General features: G+C 45.9%; 1 protein-coding gene across 4 annotated transcripts in view; it reads left to right on the top strand.

Moving 5' to 3' along the window:
* Per3 (period circadian regulator 3) overlaps positions 1–14,680 on the top strand; it is a 51,142-nt gene extending 36,462 nt beyond the window's left edge. For 2 of the 4 annotated variants that reach the window (XM_028883120.2, XM_037203209.1), the window contains 6 exons: positions 4,355–4,585; positions 5,265–5,953; positions 8,326–8,428; positions 9,379–9,559; positions 10,282–10,432; positions 12,391–14,680. In XM_028883120.2, coding sequence (XP_028738953.1) covers positions 4,355–4,585; positions 5,265–5,953; positions 8,326–8,428; positions 9,379–9,559; positions 10,282–10,432; positions 12,391–12,474 — 1,439 coding nt within the window. In that variant the 3' untranslated portion in view covers positions 12,475–14,680. Of the gene's footprint in view, positions 1–4,354; positions 4,586–5,264; positions 5,954–8,325; positions 8,429–9,378; positions 9,560–9,966; positions 10,433–12,390 lie in introns of those variants that run through there. The other 2 variants (XM_028883122.2, XM_028883121.2) reach the window with 2 other exon arrangements.
* Positions 14,681–15,165: the final 485 nt, after the last annotated feature.

The following is a 15,165-nucleotide window of genomic DNA, read 5'->3' as shown; positions in this document are numbered from 1 at the left end:
ACCATTAATACCACCTGCTTAGTTATAATTTCTGTGTCTTACCCAATTTTCCCCATCTTTTATTCGGTAAACCTAATTAAGAAATGTCACCATGTTTGTATGGTTATGTATTATGGTTATGGTTATGTTTTCTAAGTACACTGTGTGTTAATAGGATCCGTTGGTGTATGTGGATCCCTTAGAACTGCTGAAGACAGTGATGCTGAGGTTCTGTGTGTTCACCATTATTAATGCAGTTCTCTGTGGACCACATTGGGTCATAGTGTGGCTGATTTTTTCCCAAGAAATGTATTTTATGTGTATGGATGTTTTGCCTTCATGCATACACACACACACACACACACACACACACGCGTGCGTGCGTGTGTGTGTGTGTGTGTATGTGTGTGTGTGTATGCACCATGAGTGTGCCTGGTGCCCACAGAGGCTAGAAGAGGGTGCCATATCCCCTGAGACTGGAGTTAGAGGTGGTTGTAAGCCACCATATGGGTGCTGGGAACCAAACCTGGGTCCTCTACAAGAACAGCCCATGCTCTTAACCTCTGAGCTAACTCTCTAGCCCCTTTCACTGATGTTTTAAAAAAGTGTCTTTCACATGTTGAATGTATACTGGCAACTAGATGAGTCACACATATGTTCTCATTTTTGTGTTAACTTGCTAAGTCAGTGGTGAAAGGGAGGAGTCGGCTCCCTCAGAGTTGGCACAGGATGCACTCAGACGTCAGATCCTCAGCACAAAGATTCATGTGCCCCAGAGGAACAAAGGGCAGGGAATAAGACAAAGACAGGGGGTAGAGGATGAGGAAGCAGGGGAAGGGAGCAAGGTAGATGGGACAGGGGTGTTTTCCTGGAGGGACAGAGGACTGCCTCTGGACAGAGAGGAGACAGGCGTGACCCACAGGCAAATGAGTTTATAAAAGGAAAAAGGGAAACCCCGTGTTAGGATGAGGTGGTTGATTTTGATTGGATATGTTAATTAGGGTAGTCACAGCTCTTGATTGCTGGACTTCAATACTTTGATAGATGGACCTTGGTAGCCCGCCTCAGGGGGAGGATGTGGCCAAATAAGGGAATAGATCTTAGGGGCTGGCTTTGGAAATGTGATCTAATATTTTTAGCAAGGGGGAGAAGGGTCAAAGGTCAAGTTTGCCATGCTTGGGCCTGCTCGAACCCTTTAAGCAGAGCATGCCCTTTACAGCATACTACTCAATAAATTATTCTGCTCTTCCCATTGCCTCCTGTCCTTTGAATTTCTGGTGTTTCATACTGACTTGATGGTGTAATGGCAACACATCTCTAAGTGGGTTGGGATTGTCTCTAGCTCAGCTTTGCTAACCTTCTGTGGCATATTGGCTCGTGTGTGCTGAGTAGTTGCCGAGGAGGTCTCTGTCCTTCATTCTTGGAAGCTGTGCTGTTGACTTTTCTCACTGCAGTGACAGACTTCCTGACTCCACAACCTGAAGGAAATGGGGGACTTTGGACTTGTGATTGAAGGGTATACCCCAGGCCCTCACAGTAACGCTGCCTTGTCTCCCCACTGTGATGGACTATACCCAAAAAAACAACAGACACCTCCCCAACAAGATCTCCACCTTGCACCCAAAAATGCCCAGGTAGACTGTGTGAAGCTGCTCTTGTCCAGAAGGCCTAGCTCAGTTCTGATAGAACTGTCCCTGGCTAATGGAAACATACTCTGCTCTCACAGGACTATTGGGAGGAATCATGTTAGTAACAACTGATCTCGCCAACTTGACTGCATTTCAATCTTCATGCCTCTTTGCTTTCTGGAAAGCTTAGTGCCTAGGTTTACAACCTTGCCCTGGAGTGACCTCCTGTCTGACAAATTTGATCACAGGGCATTCCTTGTGACCTGTAGTACTTACGTGTGACAACTAAGGCATAACCTCAAGAAGTAACTTCCCGAGTCACTTGCCTGTGAGTGGTAAGCAGGCCATCAAATTGTTCTCCACCTGCCATTGCCATTATAGTGCCAGGAACTAGTTAAGATGGAGTGTGAGACACAAGACCTATATAGGTGTACGTGATTAAAAATAATAAATCCTTTATTTTAATGTGCATAAGAAGTGGCTGAGCTGGTAGCCCTGAGTAAGCTTTAGCAGACACTGTTAGCTTGCTGTGGTACACTTGAGAAGTATGCTGACATATAAAATAGGTTCTGCTGACATGTGAGTCTCAAGTAGGATGGGTGATACATAAAAATGTGCTTTCTGGCCAGGGTGAATTATGTTAAAAATCAATACTATTCCAAGCCCAAGAATTTAGAAAATGAATAACGCATTTCTAAATAGTCCATGGATTAAAGAAAAAGTCAAAAATGGACTTTGAAATAAATACTGAGAGTACAACATACTAAAATTTGTAGGCATCAGTAAAACAGACAATTGACTCTAAATGCTGATAATTGAGAAGTAATCTTTTTGGGGTTGGGATGAACTTCGTGACTCAGTTTCTCTGTATAGCTCTGGCTGTCCTGGAACTCACTCTGTAGACCAGGCTGGCCTTGAACTCACAGAGATTTTCCTGCCTCCGCATCTTGAGTACTGAGACTAAAGGTATGTGCCACCACACCTGTGTGATTGATGATTTTTTATTGGATGCTAGTTATGTTAAATGAGTCACAGTATTTTCTATTCCTGAGAACATTTCGAGCTTTATTTTGAGACCCAGTTGATTTTCCTGGAAACAGACTGGTTCTTTCAGATCTCACATTAAAAGTCTTGTCAAGCCAGGACTGGCTCTGCACATTGCAGGCCCGACCGCCCCTGCTACCGATCGTCCACACCACAGAAAGCCAAGACTTTCTTTTTTCTTTTTAAAATGTGTATATGTGCATGTGTGTATGCTCCTGCATAATTTGTGTGTGCGTGCAGGTCAGAGGACAACTGTTTGGGGTCGGTTCTTTCCTTTTGCGTGGACTCCTGGGATCAAATTCAAGTCACCAGTCTTGGTGACACCTCTGCCTACTGAACCATCCTGCTGGCCCAGGATGAGGTTTTCTGATCTGGCTGATGAAAGAAGCATGTTCTTTAAGCTTGAGCTGTTATTCCCTAGAACGCAAGGCCAACCCTCTCCTGAGTGCCCTGGGGACTGTCTGTCTGTCTCACCATCCTCTCTATGCAGACTTCTCTGTGCCTCTCCTGAAGCTCTAGTCCCACTCCCTGAGGGAGTTAATTAGACTCCATCTGAGGCTCAGGTCCCTGAAACCTTTTATTTCATTGTGTTCATTGTTTAAGGCAAGAAAGTCAGTCTGATCCCTGCTACTCTGCTGGCCATTGCAGATAAGTTGATTCAAAACAGGTCAGAGCCCGTTTCCGGAAGTAGCATGGGCCTAGACCTAGCCCGGCTACCACAGTACTGTGTAGCCCTGAGAAGGTAGGAAGGGTCTTGGGAGACCCACCACAGTACCCACCATGATCTCTTCTTTAAAGTAGTAACTTCTTACAAACAGCTCAGAATCCATGTCCAGGTGCATGCAGGTGTGCATGTTAATGAAGTGGCTGGATGCTCTCCTGCATGTAAAGTGTATGAGATGGCTGTGTACTGTTAAACTCCCTGTGGAGTGGGAGTTGGGTGAATTGTAGACTAGTGTTTGTGGAGAAGTCAGTGGGCAGATGGCCTCTGTGTTCATGCTTGTCTATCTGTGCATAAAGAAAGGAGAAGTGTGGAGAAGACAAATGGTTTTCTGTGGGAGAATGGAAAAAGAACTGGGTAGACGGTGGAAAGGGCAGGGAAGATTTACTAAATTGATTTTTAAAACTTGATGTTTGAATTGTGAATATGTTACCCATTTAAGTAACCAGTTAAGCCAGGGATAGTGGTGCACGCCTTTAATACCGGCACTTGAGAAGCAGAGGCAAGTGGTTCTCTGTGAGTTCAAGGACAACCTGGTCTGTATAGAAAGTTCCAGGGCAGCCTACATAGAGAGACTTTGTCTCCAAGAAACAAGTAGAAAAAAATTCAAAGGCTAAAAGTGATGGCACTTGTGATCCCACTGCTCAGGAGACTGGCACAGGAGGATCACGAATTCAGGACAGGTAGGTTACATAGTAAGTTCCAAACTCTATTTCTAAATTAATAATTTTGACCAAAAATCTAAAAATGTAAGGACATGGAAAATGTTTATAATAGCAAGATCTAAATAAATGTCTATATAGTACTATAATCATAAAGTGCATATACACAAAAAGTATAAAGAAAGGTGAGAAGAATTTTGTACTCTACTGATGGTTTTATATTCTGACAATTATGTTTGTAGAAATTTATTGAAAGGCAGTTACAAACTAAAAAATAAATAATTGCCATTAATTATTAAATCTGCTTTCTGTGATCTCAGCAGAGGGTGTTGCCCTAGCGTGTAAGCCCTGGACCCTGAGAACACCGCCGTCTCCCCTGAGTGCAGAAGAATTCAAGCATGTGGGGCTCACAGCGGCTGTCCTCTCTGCACACACGCAGAAGGAAGAACAGAACTATGTTGACAGCTTCCGGGAAAAGATCCTGACCTCACCCTATAGCTGCTATCTTCAGCCCGAAGGCAGAAACAATGCTGCATCCTCCTGGGTTCAAGGTAGTTGATTTCAGAACGTATCCCTTTCATCTTTGGATTATTATAAGTCATATACAACTGTCCTTCTGTGTCAGTGGAAGATTGCTTCCAGGAAGGACTACCTGACACACTGGCACCCAAATCCACAGACATTCAAGGCCTTCATATCAAAGGGCATAATATTTGTGCATGACCTACTCATGCCTTCCATGTCCTTTAACTGACCTTTTATTTAACGCTTAATACAGTGTATATTGTTATAATTGGAGGGGTAATGGGGAAGTCTGTACATGGCCATTTCTTTCTGAATATTTTCAGTCCTTGGTTGGCCAGAGCTGCAGATTAGGCACCTATGGCTGTGCAGGGCCAGCTCTACCAGGGAGAAGGGTGAAGAATGGGGGTTGGTCCCAGAAGACTGAGATGTGGCAGTCACTTATCACACAGTTTACCTGGACCTTACTAGAGTCTGGGCCTGAGGACAGTTTTTACAAGAAGCCTATAAGGTGTTAGAATTGACTTATTTCAGTGCACAGATTTTTACCTAGAATTTTTGTTGAATTACCACAACTTTTTGCTTTTTTCAGAGCAGTTACTATTGACTAATATTTAACTCATTAGAAAGTATTTAAAATCACCGGCAGTGACTTTCTCTTGGTTGTTACTTTTCTGTAATATGCCTCTGTCTTTATCACTTCATCAGGCTGTCCTTCTAAGCAGGCCGGATGTGCTGGAAGTGAGGGACAGAAGCACAAACGGAGGAAGTTGCCAGTGCCTTTGGACCCGAGCAGCCCCAACACTGACTTCTGTTCCCATGTCAGAGGACTCCTTCCGGATATACAGCCCTGGGTCCCTTCTATTGTCCCCTCTCCTCATGCTGCAAGCCTAGCTTTCCCGTCAGCCCTGGTAGCTCCCAGCCAGGCCCCTTATCTCCTCTCATCTCTTCCCCTCCAAGATGTGGCCTCTCTGGGAGTAGGGGCCTCTGCAGGCCGGGGAGCTGCAGCTGAATGTCCACCTCTGTCCGCTAGCCAGCAGTCTGTTTCAGCTCTCCCTTCTGCTTGCTTGGATACGGTCATGACCATTTTCCTGCACAACTCCCCCATCTTTCCTCTGTGGTCAGCGTCGTTCTCCCCAAACCCACTCCTGGGGGCCGCAGGTTCTTCTGAAATGACACCCTTAGTGCCAGCAATGGCACCAAACCTGGAACCAGCTTCTTCAGACCATAGCCAAAGGAGAACAGAGGAGACCTGGGAGACACATGGTGAAGAGCATCCATTCATTAGTTCAAGGAGCAGTTCACCATTACAGTTGAATTTACTCCAGGAAGAAATGCCTACACCGTCTGAATCTCCAGATCCAGTGAGAAGAGGTGTTGGCCCAGAGGCTGAGTATGTAAGTGGTGCTGCTAGTACCTGAGTGAGTGAGAAATCTGGGTCCTCACCAAGTCAGAGGCTCAGCACTGCCAGGCGGCAGTGGCGCACGCCTTTAATCCCAGCACTCAGGAGGCAGAGGCAGGCACAGGATCCCTGTGAGTTCAAGACCAGCCTGGGCTACCAAGTGAGTGCCAGGACAGCCAGAACTGTTACATAGAGAAACCTTGTCTTGGAAAAAGAAAACCAAAAAAGGCTCAGCACTGACAGCCTGGTCACTAGTAGGTGGCCTGCCTCACAGCTATGATTAAGACTGAGCCGTGCTCTGTGCAAGTGAGAGTGTGTCCCTGGCCACTTGTGGAACAGAAACGGAGTCTCCTGTTCTTGATGCTTGGGGACCGGTTTCACAAATTCTGGGTTTCCTCTACCTTTCAAAATTTGGTGTCCAGGAATTAAACTTAATGTGTTCATTCCTTATAAATTATAGCTGGAGTTGTGGTCTAGTAAGGGAAATAAGCCATATGGCAAGATATGAATTTAGAATTCATACTTTTAAATTTTTTAGTTAAAATATATCATTCTCCCCTTTCCTTTTTCTTCAGGTCCTCCCATGGATCCCCCTTATTCTCCTCAAAGTTACAGCCATTTTGTTTTTCTATTGTTAATAGGGGTGTGTGTATGTGTGTGTGTACCCCTAAATATAGACATACAAAATATATGTATTCTAAATATGTAAATCAGTATGCTCAGTCTATGTAGTGTTACTTTTATATATATGATTTCAGGGCTTACTAGTTGGTATTGGGTAATCCTGGGGAAGACTGTTTTCTCCCATTCTTGGCATAGCTAGTTCCTTATGTTCTTTGTCTAGGGTTGGAGCCCTGTGGTTTCTTCCTCTTTCCATGTTGGCATGTCCATTGGTGGTGTCCTTGTTCAGGTCTTGTGTAGGCAGCCATATTGTTGAGACTTTATGGGCATAGCTTCCTTGACATTTTTAGGAGGTATGGTCTCATAGTAGACATCCTGTCCCTCTGGCTCTTAAAATATGATGCCTCCTCTTTAGAGATGTAGAATTCCTGCTTTTCTGTGTTTACACAGATGAATTGGAGTCACTGTTTGGCATCATCAGAAAGTGGGCAGCTTATCCTGCCATGTTTTACACATATCATTGTCAAAACTGAAAAAATTTTAGGTAAATTTCCTTTAACTTGACAAACTCTACTTAAAAGGGCATTTCCAGATTTATTTACCAGACTAATCTTCAGAATCTGTCCTTCCTGAATTGAGGTGTAGAATCAAAGTGTTTTATTTATGTAGTTGAGTATTTTGTCAGCATGCATGTTGTATGCACCAGGTGCTTGCAATGCCCTCAGAAGCCGGAAGAGGCAGCTGGATCCCCTGGAGCTGGAGTTAACAGGCAGTTATGAGCAGCTGTGTGGGTGCTAGGAACTGAACCCGGGTCCTCTATAAGAACATCAGGGGCTCTCTGAGCTGTCTCCCCAATCCCTTCACTCACTTGATAGCCTGAGTGACTAAAGCTTGGGGGCTGGGATATAAGACAGCAGCCCAGCAGCTGGATGATGGGTCAGGGGCTAAGAGTGCCTGCTGTGCATCATGAGGGCCCTGCAGAGCCCGACACACATTAGCTGTCTAGCAAGCTCCTGGAACTCCAGCTCCCAAGGATCCCAAGTCCTTGTCTGGCCTCTGAGACACTTGTACACCCGTACACAACACATAATACATTTTTAACTTAAGTACATTTATTTATTTTGGTGAGGGTTGAGGTGGGTACTGATTGCCTCGGTGTGCATGTGGAGGTCAAAGGACAACTCTGGGGAATTGGTTCTCTCCTTACACCAGGTGGGTCTTAGGATCACACTCAGGTCATCAAGCGTGGCCGTAGGGTACCTTTACCCACTGAGCCAGCTTGCCGACCTGATGTAAAGACGTTCACTTCAGAGCTCTGTCAACAGTTAGATGGGCTGGCTTCAGTGGAGCATTTGACTCAGCTTGCGTTTGTTGATAAGAAAGCTGGGAAGATGGCAGCCTCGTAGCTTATGCCAAGACTGGATGATGCAGTATTTATGTGCTGCTTCCCCTGTGCATCTTTCTTTTCAGAAGACTGGGACTTCGTTTGCTCCTGGCGTTTGACACACTGTGCTTAGAACATATAAAATGTCCAAGCATGCTTGCCAGAAGACAGAAACTAATGAAAGCCCACACTTGTATGGTACCTGGCATGCAGCCAGTGTTGGGAATGCAGGAGTACCAAAGAAATTTTAACCACATTCTCGGTCAGGCTTAAGAGTCTCATTCTCTTCAGTATGTAAAGTTGGAGATCTGCTGCTAACCAGTTCTCGGGATGTTAAAGTGCCTCTGTGTCCTCCCTTCCAGCACTGTGATACAGGTGACAGTGGCAGCAGGAGCAGTCACTGTGCCACCGGGGAACTGGCCACGGCATCAGTACATCAGGAGTCTCTGTCTGCAGCTGCCTCAGGTAGTGACCAGGAAAAACAGCTTTCCCATTATTACCAGATCACTGTGTCCAAGGCCTTCTAGCTTGGACACCAATGAATGAGGAGAGTTTGGGGGGGGTCCCCTTTTTATAGGCTTTCTTAGGGGCATGCTTGATTTGACAAAATTGGCATTGGTATAACTGTTACAATCACCACTTGAACATTCGTGTGTGTAATATTCCTGGTATAACTGTTACAGTCACCACTCAGAGTGTTCCTGTTGCTCTAGAAAGTTCTTCTGTAGCCACTCATGTCTGTGTTACTTTCCTCATTGCTGTGACAGAATGTCTGACGAAGCAACTTAGAGGAGGGAGGATGTGTCTAGGCATCATGGCGGGGAAGGAACGGAGGCGAGACCTTGGCACAGCAGACAGGAGACACAGAGCTCAGACCTGGAGAGGGGCTGAGTTACAACCTTCAGAATCCTGCACACACACCCAGTGACTCACCTCATGGACCCTGCCCCAAAGGTTGCACCACTTCCCAGAACAGTGCCACAAGCCTGAGACCAAGTGCTCAGACGTGTGCCTGTGTGGGTGTTTCGTATTCAGACTGACAGCTGACCACTGTGCTCCTCCTCGGTCCTGGCATGCCGATGGTGTGCTTCCTGCCCCTCCAGCTTCTGTAGCTTCACATCCCAAGTAAGACAGTGTGAGGGCTTTTGGTGTTAAAAGAATAATGCTGTTGAGATTCATCCTTATTATATGTATTGGTCGTCTGTTCCTTTCTGTTACTCAAGAGGATTACACTGTGTGGATGGTTATTGGGCTGATTCTGGTCTGGGCCTATGGTCAGTAATGCTATAAGCCATTTGGTAAGGGTCTGGTTAATGTCTTTAGAAACTGTCACTGCTGGGATGGGCAGATGGTTGCCAGAGTTTGAACTCTTTGGCATGTAAACTTCTGACAGGTGTTTTGCTGATCTTTGATAGGAAGCAGTAACGGCAGTATGTACTTGAGTAGCAGCGACTATTCTGAAATTTCTGAAAATGGACAGAGGTCCCAGGACAGACAGAGAAGTGAAGCCTTTCCCGGGGTGGCTGAAGAATCCATCTGGAGAATGATAGAACAGACGCCAGAGAGTGTTCTCATGACATACCAGGTGCCCGAGAGGTACGAAAGCACCTCTGAAAATGCTCCTGTATGCTTGGATGATTGGTTTCTGTAGTTCAAAACAATTTCTGTTACAGTCTATTTATTTTATTGGGTACATGTGTGAGTGTGCCGTGGCACACATGTGGAAGCCTGATCTCTGTCTACCATGTATGTCCCGGGGATCAGACACTAGACTTGGTGAGGGGAAGCGCTCTCCTCACCAAGTGGTGTGTGCTGTGGTGTGTGCATCAGAGGACAGCACCAGTCGTCAGACAGGGCCAGAGTGCCCTTCCTTCTGAGCCATCCCACTGGCGTTTGTTTGTTTGTTTGTTTGTTTCTAATGTGATTTTTCAGTAAAGTGATTTTTAGTGTTTCATACAGTCATAGGAAAGTGTTTACAAATGTATTATTCATTTAAATTCAAGCAACAGATGGTTCTTGAAGGAAAGCCTGCAGCTGCACATGCGCAGATCCCTGCAGAACAAACACGCTGTTCACCAAAACCAGAGACAAGAGCACATAAGCTGTGCTTCCAGGGGCATGTGGTCCAGGAACTCCCTTGCCCCTGGCAGAGGAGGGCTGAAGGAAATGCTTCATTTAAACGTCACTCTTTGTCTCCCATCGAGAAGCAGAGGTCTACTGTGTCAGTGTGGCCGCTGATTCGGTTATGTCACAAGTCAACAGAAAAGTGCCTGGCACTGGGAGAGGAGACTGTTCTCAGAGGCCTTTGCTGTGTTTAGGGGAAGAGAAGAGGTGCTGAGAGAAGACCTGGAAAAGCTCAGCAGCATGGAGCAGCGGCAGCCCCAGTTCTCCTCTGCACAGAAGGAGGAGCTGGCCAAGGTGCCGTCCTGGATCCACAGCCACACTGCCCCTCAAGAAAGGCGCCTCCAAGTAAGCACGTAATCGCCCATACAGCGACAGTTGTGTGCCAGGTGACAGGTGCTCTTCACCTTCACAGTGTCTGTGTTTGAACAACACAGTGTGTACGTGTGACATAATTAGTGCAATGTGTACTAGGTTTTTAACACTGTCAGTAAAGTTCCTCAGAGAGGCATAAAGAAACATCTATTCACCATAGTACTGTTGAAGGAAAAGCTGACTTGGAAACCAGTGAGTTGATTAGCTTACATACAGAGCATGGGTGACCCCAGAATGGCCACATCACCAAAACCATCTCATCCCAGTATGAATGATAACTTGATAGCATAGCTCCACAAAAGGACTCCTCCACACCCACCCGTTAGTGCCTTCTGCACACCGTAGACTCCCATCACCTCCTTGGAGCACAGGACACCTGAGGTGAAATTACAGAGAACTGGGAGCAGAGGCTAGAGTCTAAAGTGAGGGTCTCCTGACTCTCCTTACCCCCTTTTTCTATGGGGAGTATCAACCAGCCCCATCCTAAAGAGACTGTTCACTCTTGTGAGTAGTCAGAGTTCTCTCCTTATGTTTATCAGACAGCATCTCACAACTCCAGTCAGTCTTATGCATTAATCTCTTATTATGTAACAGACTGGCAAGCCAGGGTTGCGATACCACAAGGCTTTGAACTACCATCCTTCTGAATCAGTCTGCAGACTTTGTCAGATCCTTTCTTTTTTTTTTTCAAGTGTTTTATTTTATGTGTGTGGATGTTCGCCTGCATATGTCTGTGCACTCATGTGCATTCCTGGTACCCTCGGAGGAGGAGGGCACCAGATCCTCTAGAACTGAAGTTATTGGTGGTTGTGAGCTGACGTGTGTGTGCTGGGATCTAACCAGCTCCTCTGCAGCAGCAGCCAGCACTCTTAACCACCGAGCCATCTCTCCAGCCCCCTCGCCCCCTTCAGCATTTCTTCTACTGCAGATACGGGGAGATCACGCCCCCTTCCCCTGTTTGACTGTATCAGCTGCTGCCTTCGGGCCTCCAGGGTTTCTGCTGAGGCATCTGCTGACCATCTTGCTAAGAATCCCTTGTGTGTGGTGCATCCTCTCCTGCTTGATTTGACTGTTTGGTTTTAATGTGTCTGGGTGTGTACCTCCGAGCTGATCCCCCTTGGAAGGCCACTGAGATTCTTGGATGCTGTATCATGTTTTACTAAATCCGGAAGACTTTCAGCTTTGTGTTTTCCAGGACACCCTCTTCCTTCCTTTCCCTCCCTCTGCTTCCTCTGCGGCTGTGTAGTCCTCTCGGACCACATAAGCTTGAAATGCTGATCACGCTGTCTTTCCCTTCCTGATGACTGTCTGTTATCTTCAAGATCTCAGTTCTCACTTTCCCCAGATTTCCCTTTGAATTCCTCCAGTGAGGTTTTGATGTTGTTCTTGTTGTTTCTCTGTTTTGTCTTTTTTGGGTACAGAACTTGTTGTTGGTTTCTTTGTAGGTATCCTCTTACTTCTCCCTGTAACTCTTTTCTCTGCCTTCTGTTTTAGTTAGGTTTCTATTGTGATAGAAGCACCATAACCAAACAACTCAGGGAAGAAAGGACTTACTTATCTCACAGATGATACAGTCTAACAGGAAGTCAGGGCAGGAACTCAAGGCAGGAGCTGATGCAGAGGCCATGAAGGAACACTGCTTACTAGGTAGCTTCCCCACAGCTTGCTCAGCCTGCTTTCTTACAGCACCCAGGACTACCAGCCAGGGGTGGCACCGCCCACAGTGAGCTGGGCCCTGCCCCATCAATCAGTAATCAAGAAAGTGCCCCACAGACTTGCCCTCCAGGCCAGTTTGATGGAGGCCTTTTCTCAGTTGAGATTCTCTCTTCCCAGATGTGTCTAGGTCTGTGTCAGGCCGACAAAGCCAACCAGTGTGTCTTCTTTAGATGACATTAACATCACTTAACACACTTGCTTTGTTCTCTTTGGAGAGTTGTGTCGCCGGTGAAGACAGAGGGTCAGGTGGTGGCACTGCGGAGGCTCATGAACAGCGCCCAGCTGAAGACACCAGTTGAGCACCTGTGAAGATGGCTGTGACACTTTTCCAGGTCATGTGGGGCGCGGAGATAGATGTCTGTGTGACTTCACTAAACTCTAACTCGTAAACGACAGTCATCAACATGAAGATGTTTCCCTTGCCTTGGTTTTGTTTCGTGTTTGGTAGCACTGGGATCAAACCCAGGGCCTTGCACACTCTTAAGTCTGGCGCTCTCTACGGCTGACCTATATCCCCACCCACCCCCTTCTCAGTCTTTAATGGATGATATTTTCCCAAAGCAGGCATTTGCATAGGCCCTTTTCCTGACAGTAAAAGCGCCAAGGAGAAGCCTTCTCTAGCTTAGCTGTCTTCTGAAGACAGCAGGTTGCCTCTGAAGAGGTGTGTGTCCCATACAACTTGATTTCAGAAGTCACTCTAAGTCAGAGGTAGAGTGAGTCCCCAGCCTTCGCTTCCTTTGTTCTGGTGTTGCAGAGTCATTTTCCCATTAGAATACTTGAATTCTGTCCACAGGTTGTGTAGTTCACACAATGTTTTCCATGGATTTAACACATTGATCTAGGCTTTGTACAGCATGGTGCTTCCCTTCCTGATTATGATATGACATTCCACCTTTCTCACAAAATATTAGAGTGTGTCCTTCTCTAGTAAATGTGGGAATCATGGATTGGTTGTTTGGCCCCATTCTTGTCCACGCACTTCCTATTGATGTCGGCCTCTCACAGAAACTCCTTCCATAAGATCTGTCTGCTTGAACAGGGCTTACTCTGGAGAATTCAAATTAAGCCTTGCATGCTAAAAGAGCCGCTTACTCAGCCATTAGTATTTTTTTAAAGGTTTTTTTTTTTGTTGTTGTTACAAAATAAATGTGAAAAGTTTTTTAAATTATGTTATTGTTGCTCTGGAGATGTATGTGCTTAAATGCTCAGCCTGACAGTTAACTTTTTCTCTTTGCCGAATCTACACAAGAGGTCTCCATGCGGATGAGAGGCCGGATTGGCACTGCCTTTTGTTTGCCCTGGAACAGGGTAAGTGTTTGGGGCCTGTGGAGTGAGAAACTGCCCTTCAGGGATCTCAGTGACCCCAGCCTTCGGGGACTGCAGTTCTGTCTGTCTGTTTGTCCACTCCCTACCTGCTGCTCTGGACTAGAGACGCCTGAGACTCAACTCAGATGACTGTGGGATCCACAGCATGCGGAGCCCAGGAAGGCACAGCAGGGAAGGAAGTCTGCAGTGGCCTCATGCATGTTCCTTCCAGCAGGCTAACAGAGTGTTTTTTCTGTTGCTTTGTTTGGTTTTAGGTCCTAGCTGTTGATAAATGTTCTGTCATTCTGGTTAGGAGAAGGTAGTGACAGCTGCTGGCCCTGTGCTCCAGCTCTGCGGCTTAGACTTCTTCTCTAAAAGAATGGTTTTCCTGGATGGCAGGCTGATTGGAAGGTGTCAGAAACATTCTCAAATGCTGCCTATGAGATGCTTAGCATTTTCTGGTATTATGCACTTCCACATAAATGTTCCTGCTGTGTGAATAGAGACTTCTCATAGTCTGCTCCATCCTGGTAGTTATATGATGTCAGAGGCCTGCATGGGTCAGGCTGGCCTTCTCCATTGAAGGGTTATGGTGTTTGGAGCTACCAGGATCATTCTGCATGGACACATCCATCAGACCTGATGTGCTCTGGTGAGATGGGCCCTTTCCTGTTGGTTCTGGGTACTTCTTTCCTTATTTCTCTGCCTTAGTCACATCTTACGGGGTATGTATTATCCAGGCTTGATTTGAACTGGTGCTGTAAGTCAGGCTGTAAAGCCCCTAAGCAAGTCTCCTCTGCTGGGGATGCCATCAGTGCACTCAGCATCCCTGCTGCTCAGGCAGGTCCAGCAGAGATTGCTGCCCCCCGTGGGGGCCAGACCCAGTGGAAACTGTTGTTCAAGCTTACTAACTTTTGTATTCATGACTATAGAATTGGTAACAAAAGTATGTATTGTAGACTTCGATGTTTACATAACTCTTTCCCCAAAGCTTTATTTTCTTGGGTCACAGGTCAAAATTTAAGGAAACAAGATGTTGTGTGAATGAATTAAATGAAATATCATTATAATTCATAAGGTGGTAAATTTTAATCAAATTGCAATTTGTAATTGTGAATTTGCTTGTACTTAATGGTTATTAATCTTTTCATTGGATATCTTTTTTGAGTAAAAACAATAAACAGTGTATGCGTAAAAGTGGAGAATGCTCTTCATTGCATAAGCAAGCCTTGAGCATGTGATGTCAGTCAGAGCTGCTTCCTGTGATCCCCTGAGGGTCTCGGTGTTAGCTCAGCATCACCTCTCACAACAGGTTTTGCCACGTGTCTCCGTTCCTGCTCTGGAAGAAAGGCATTTTCCAGTGTGTTACTCCTCATCTGAGCCCTGAGAAGAATTCCCTGGGTCCTAGATGTTTGTATGTGTATACACGTGTATAATGCTATTAATTTATGCCAATTTAGTAAAATTATCCTGAATCCAAATAATTCCTGAAGCTTCTGTAGGATGAGCTTGAATTTTACAGTCTGATTGTTACTTAAAGCAGCAAAATCTAGACATCAAAATATGGAGGCAGAGCCAGCAAGGCCTTAAGTCTCATGCCTTTCCAGTCATGTGTTCCTTCCTCTGATGACAACAGAAGGCAGACATAGTATTTACAGTGTCTGCTCCGGCCGGCCAATGTAAGT

Source organism: Peromyscus leucopus, chromosome 2 (assembly GCF_004664715.2).
Source record: "Peromyscus leucopus breed LL Stock chromosome 2, UCI_PerLeu_2.1, whole genome shotgun sequence".
NCBI lineage: Eukaryota > Metazoa > Chordata > Mammalia > Rodentia > Cricetidae > Peromyscus > Peromyscus leucopus.
This window is presented reverse-complemented; position numbering and strand designations above follow the sequence as displayed.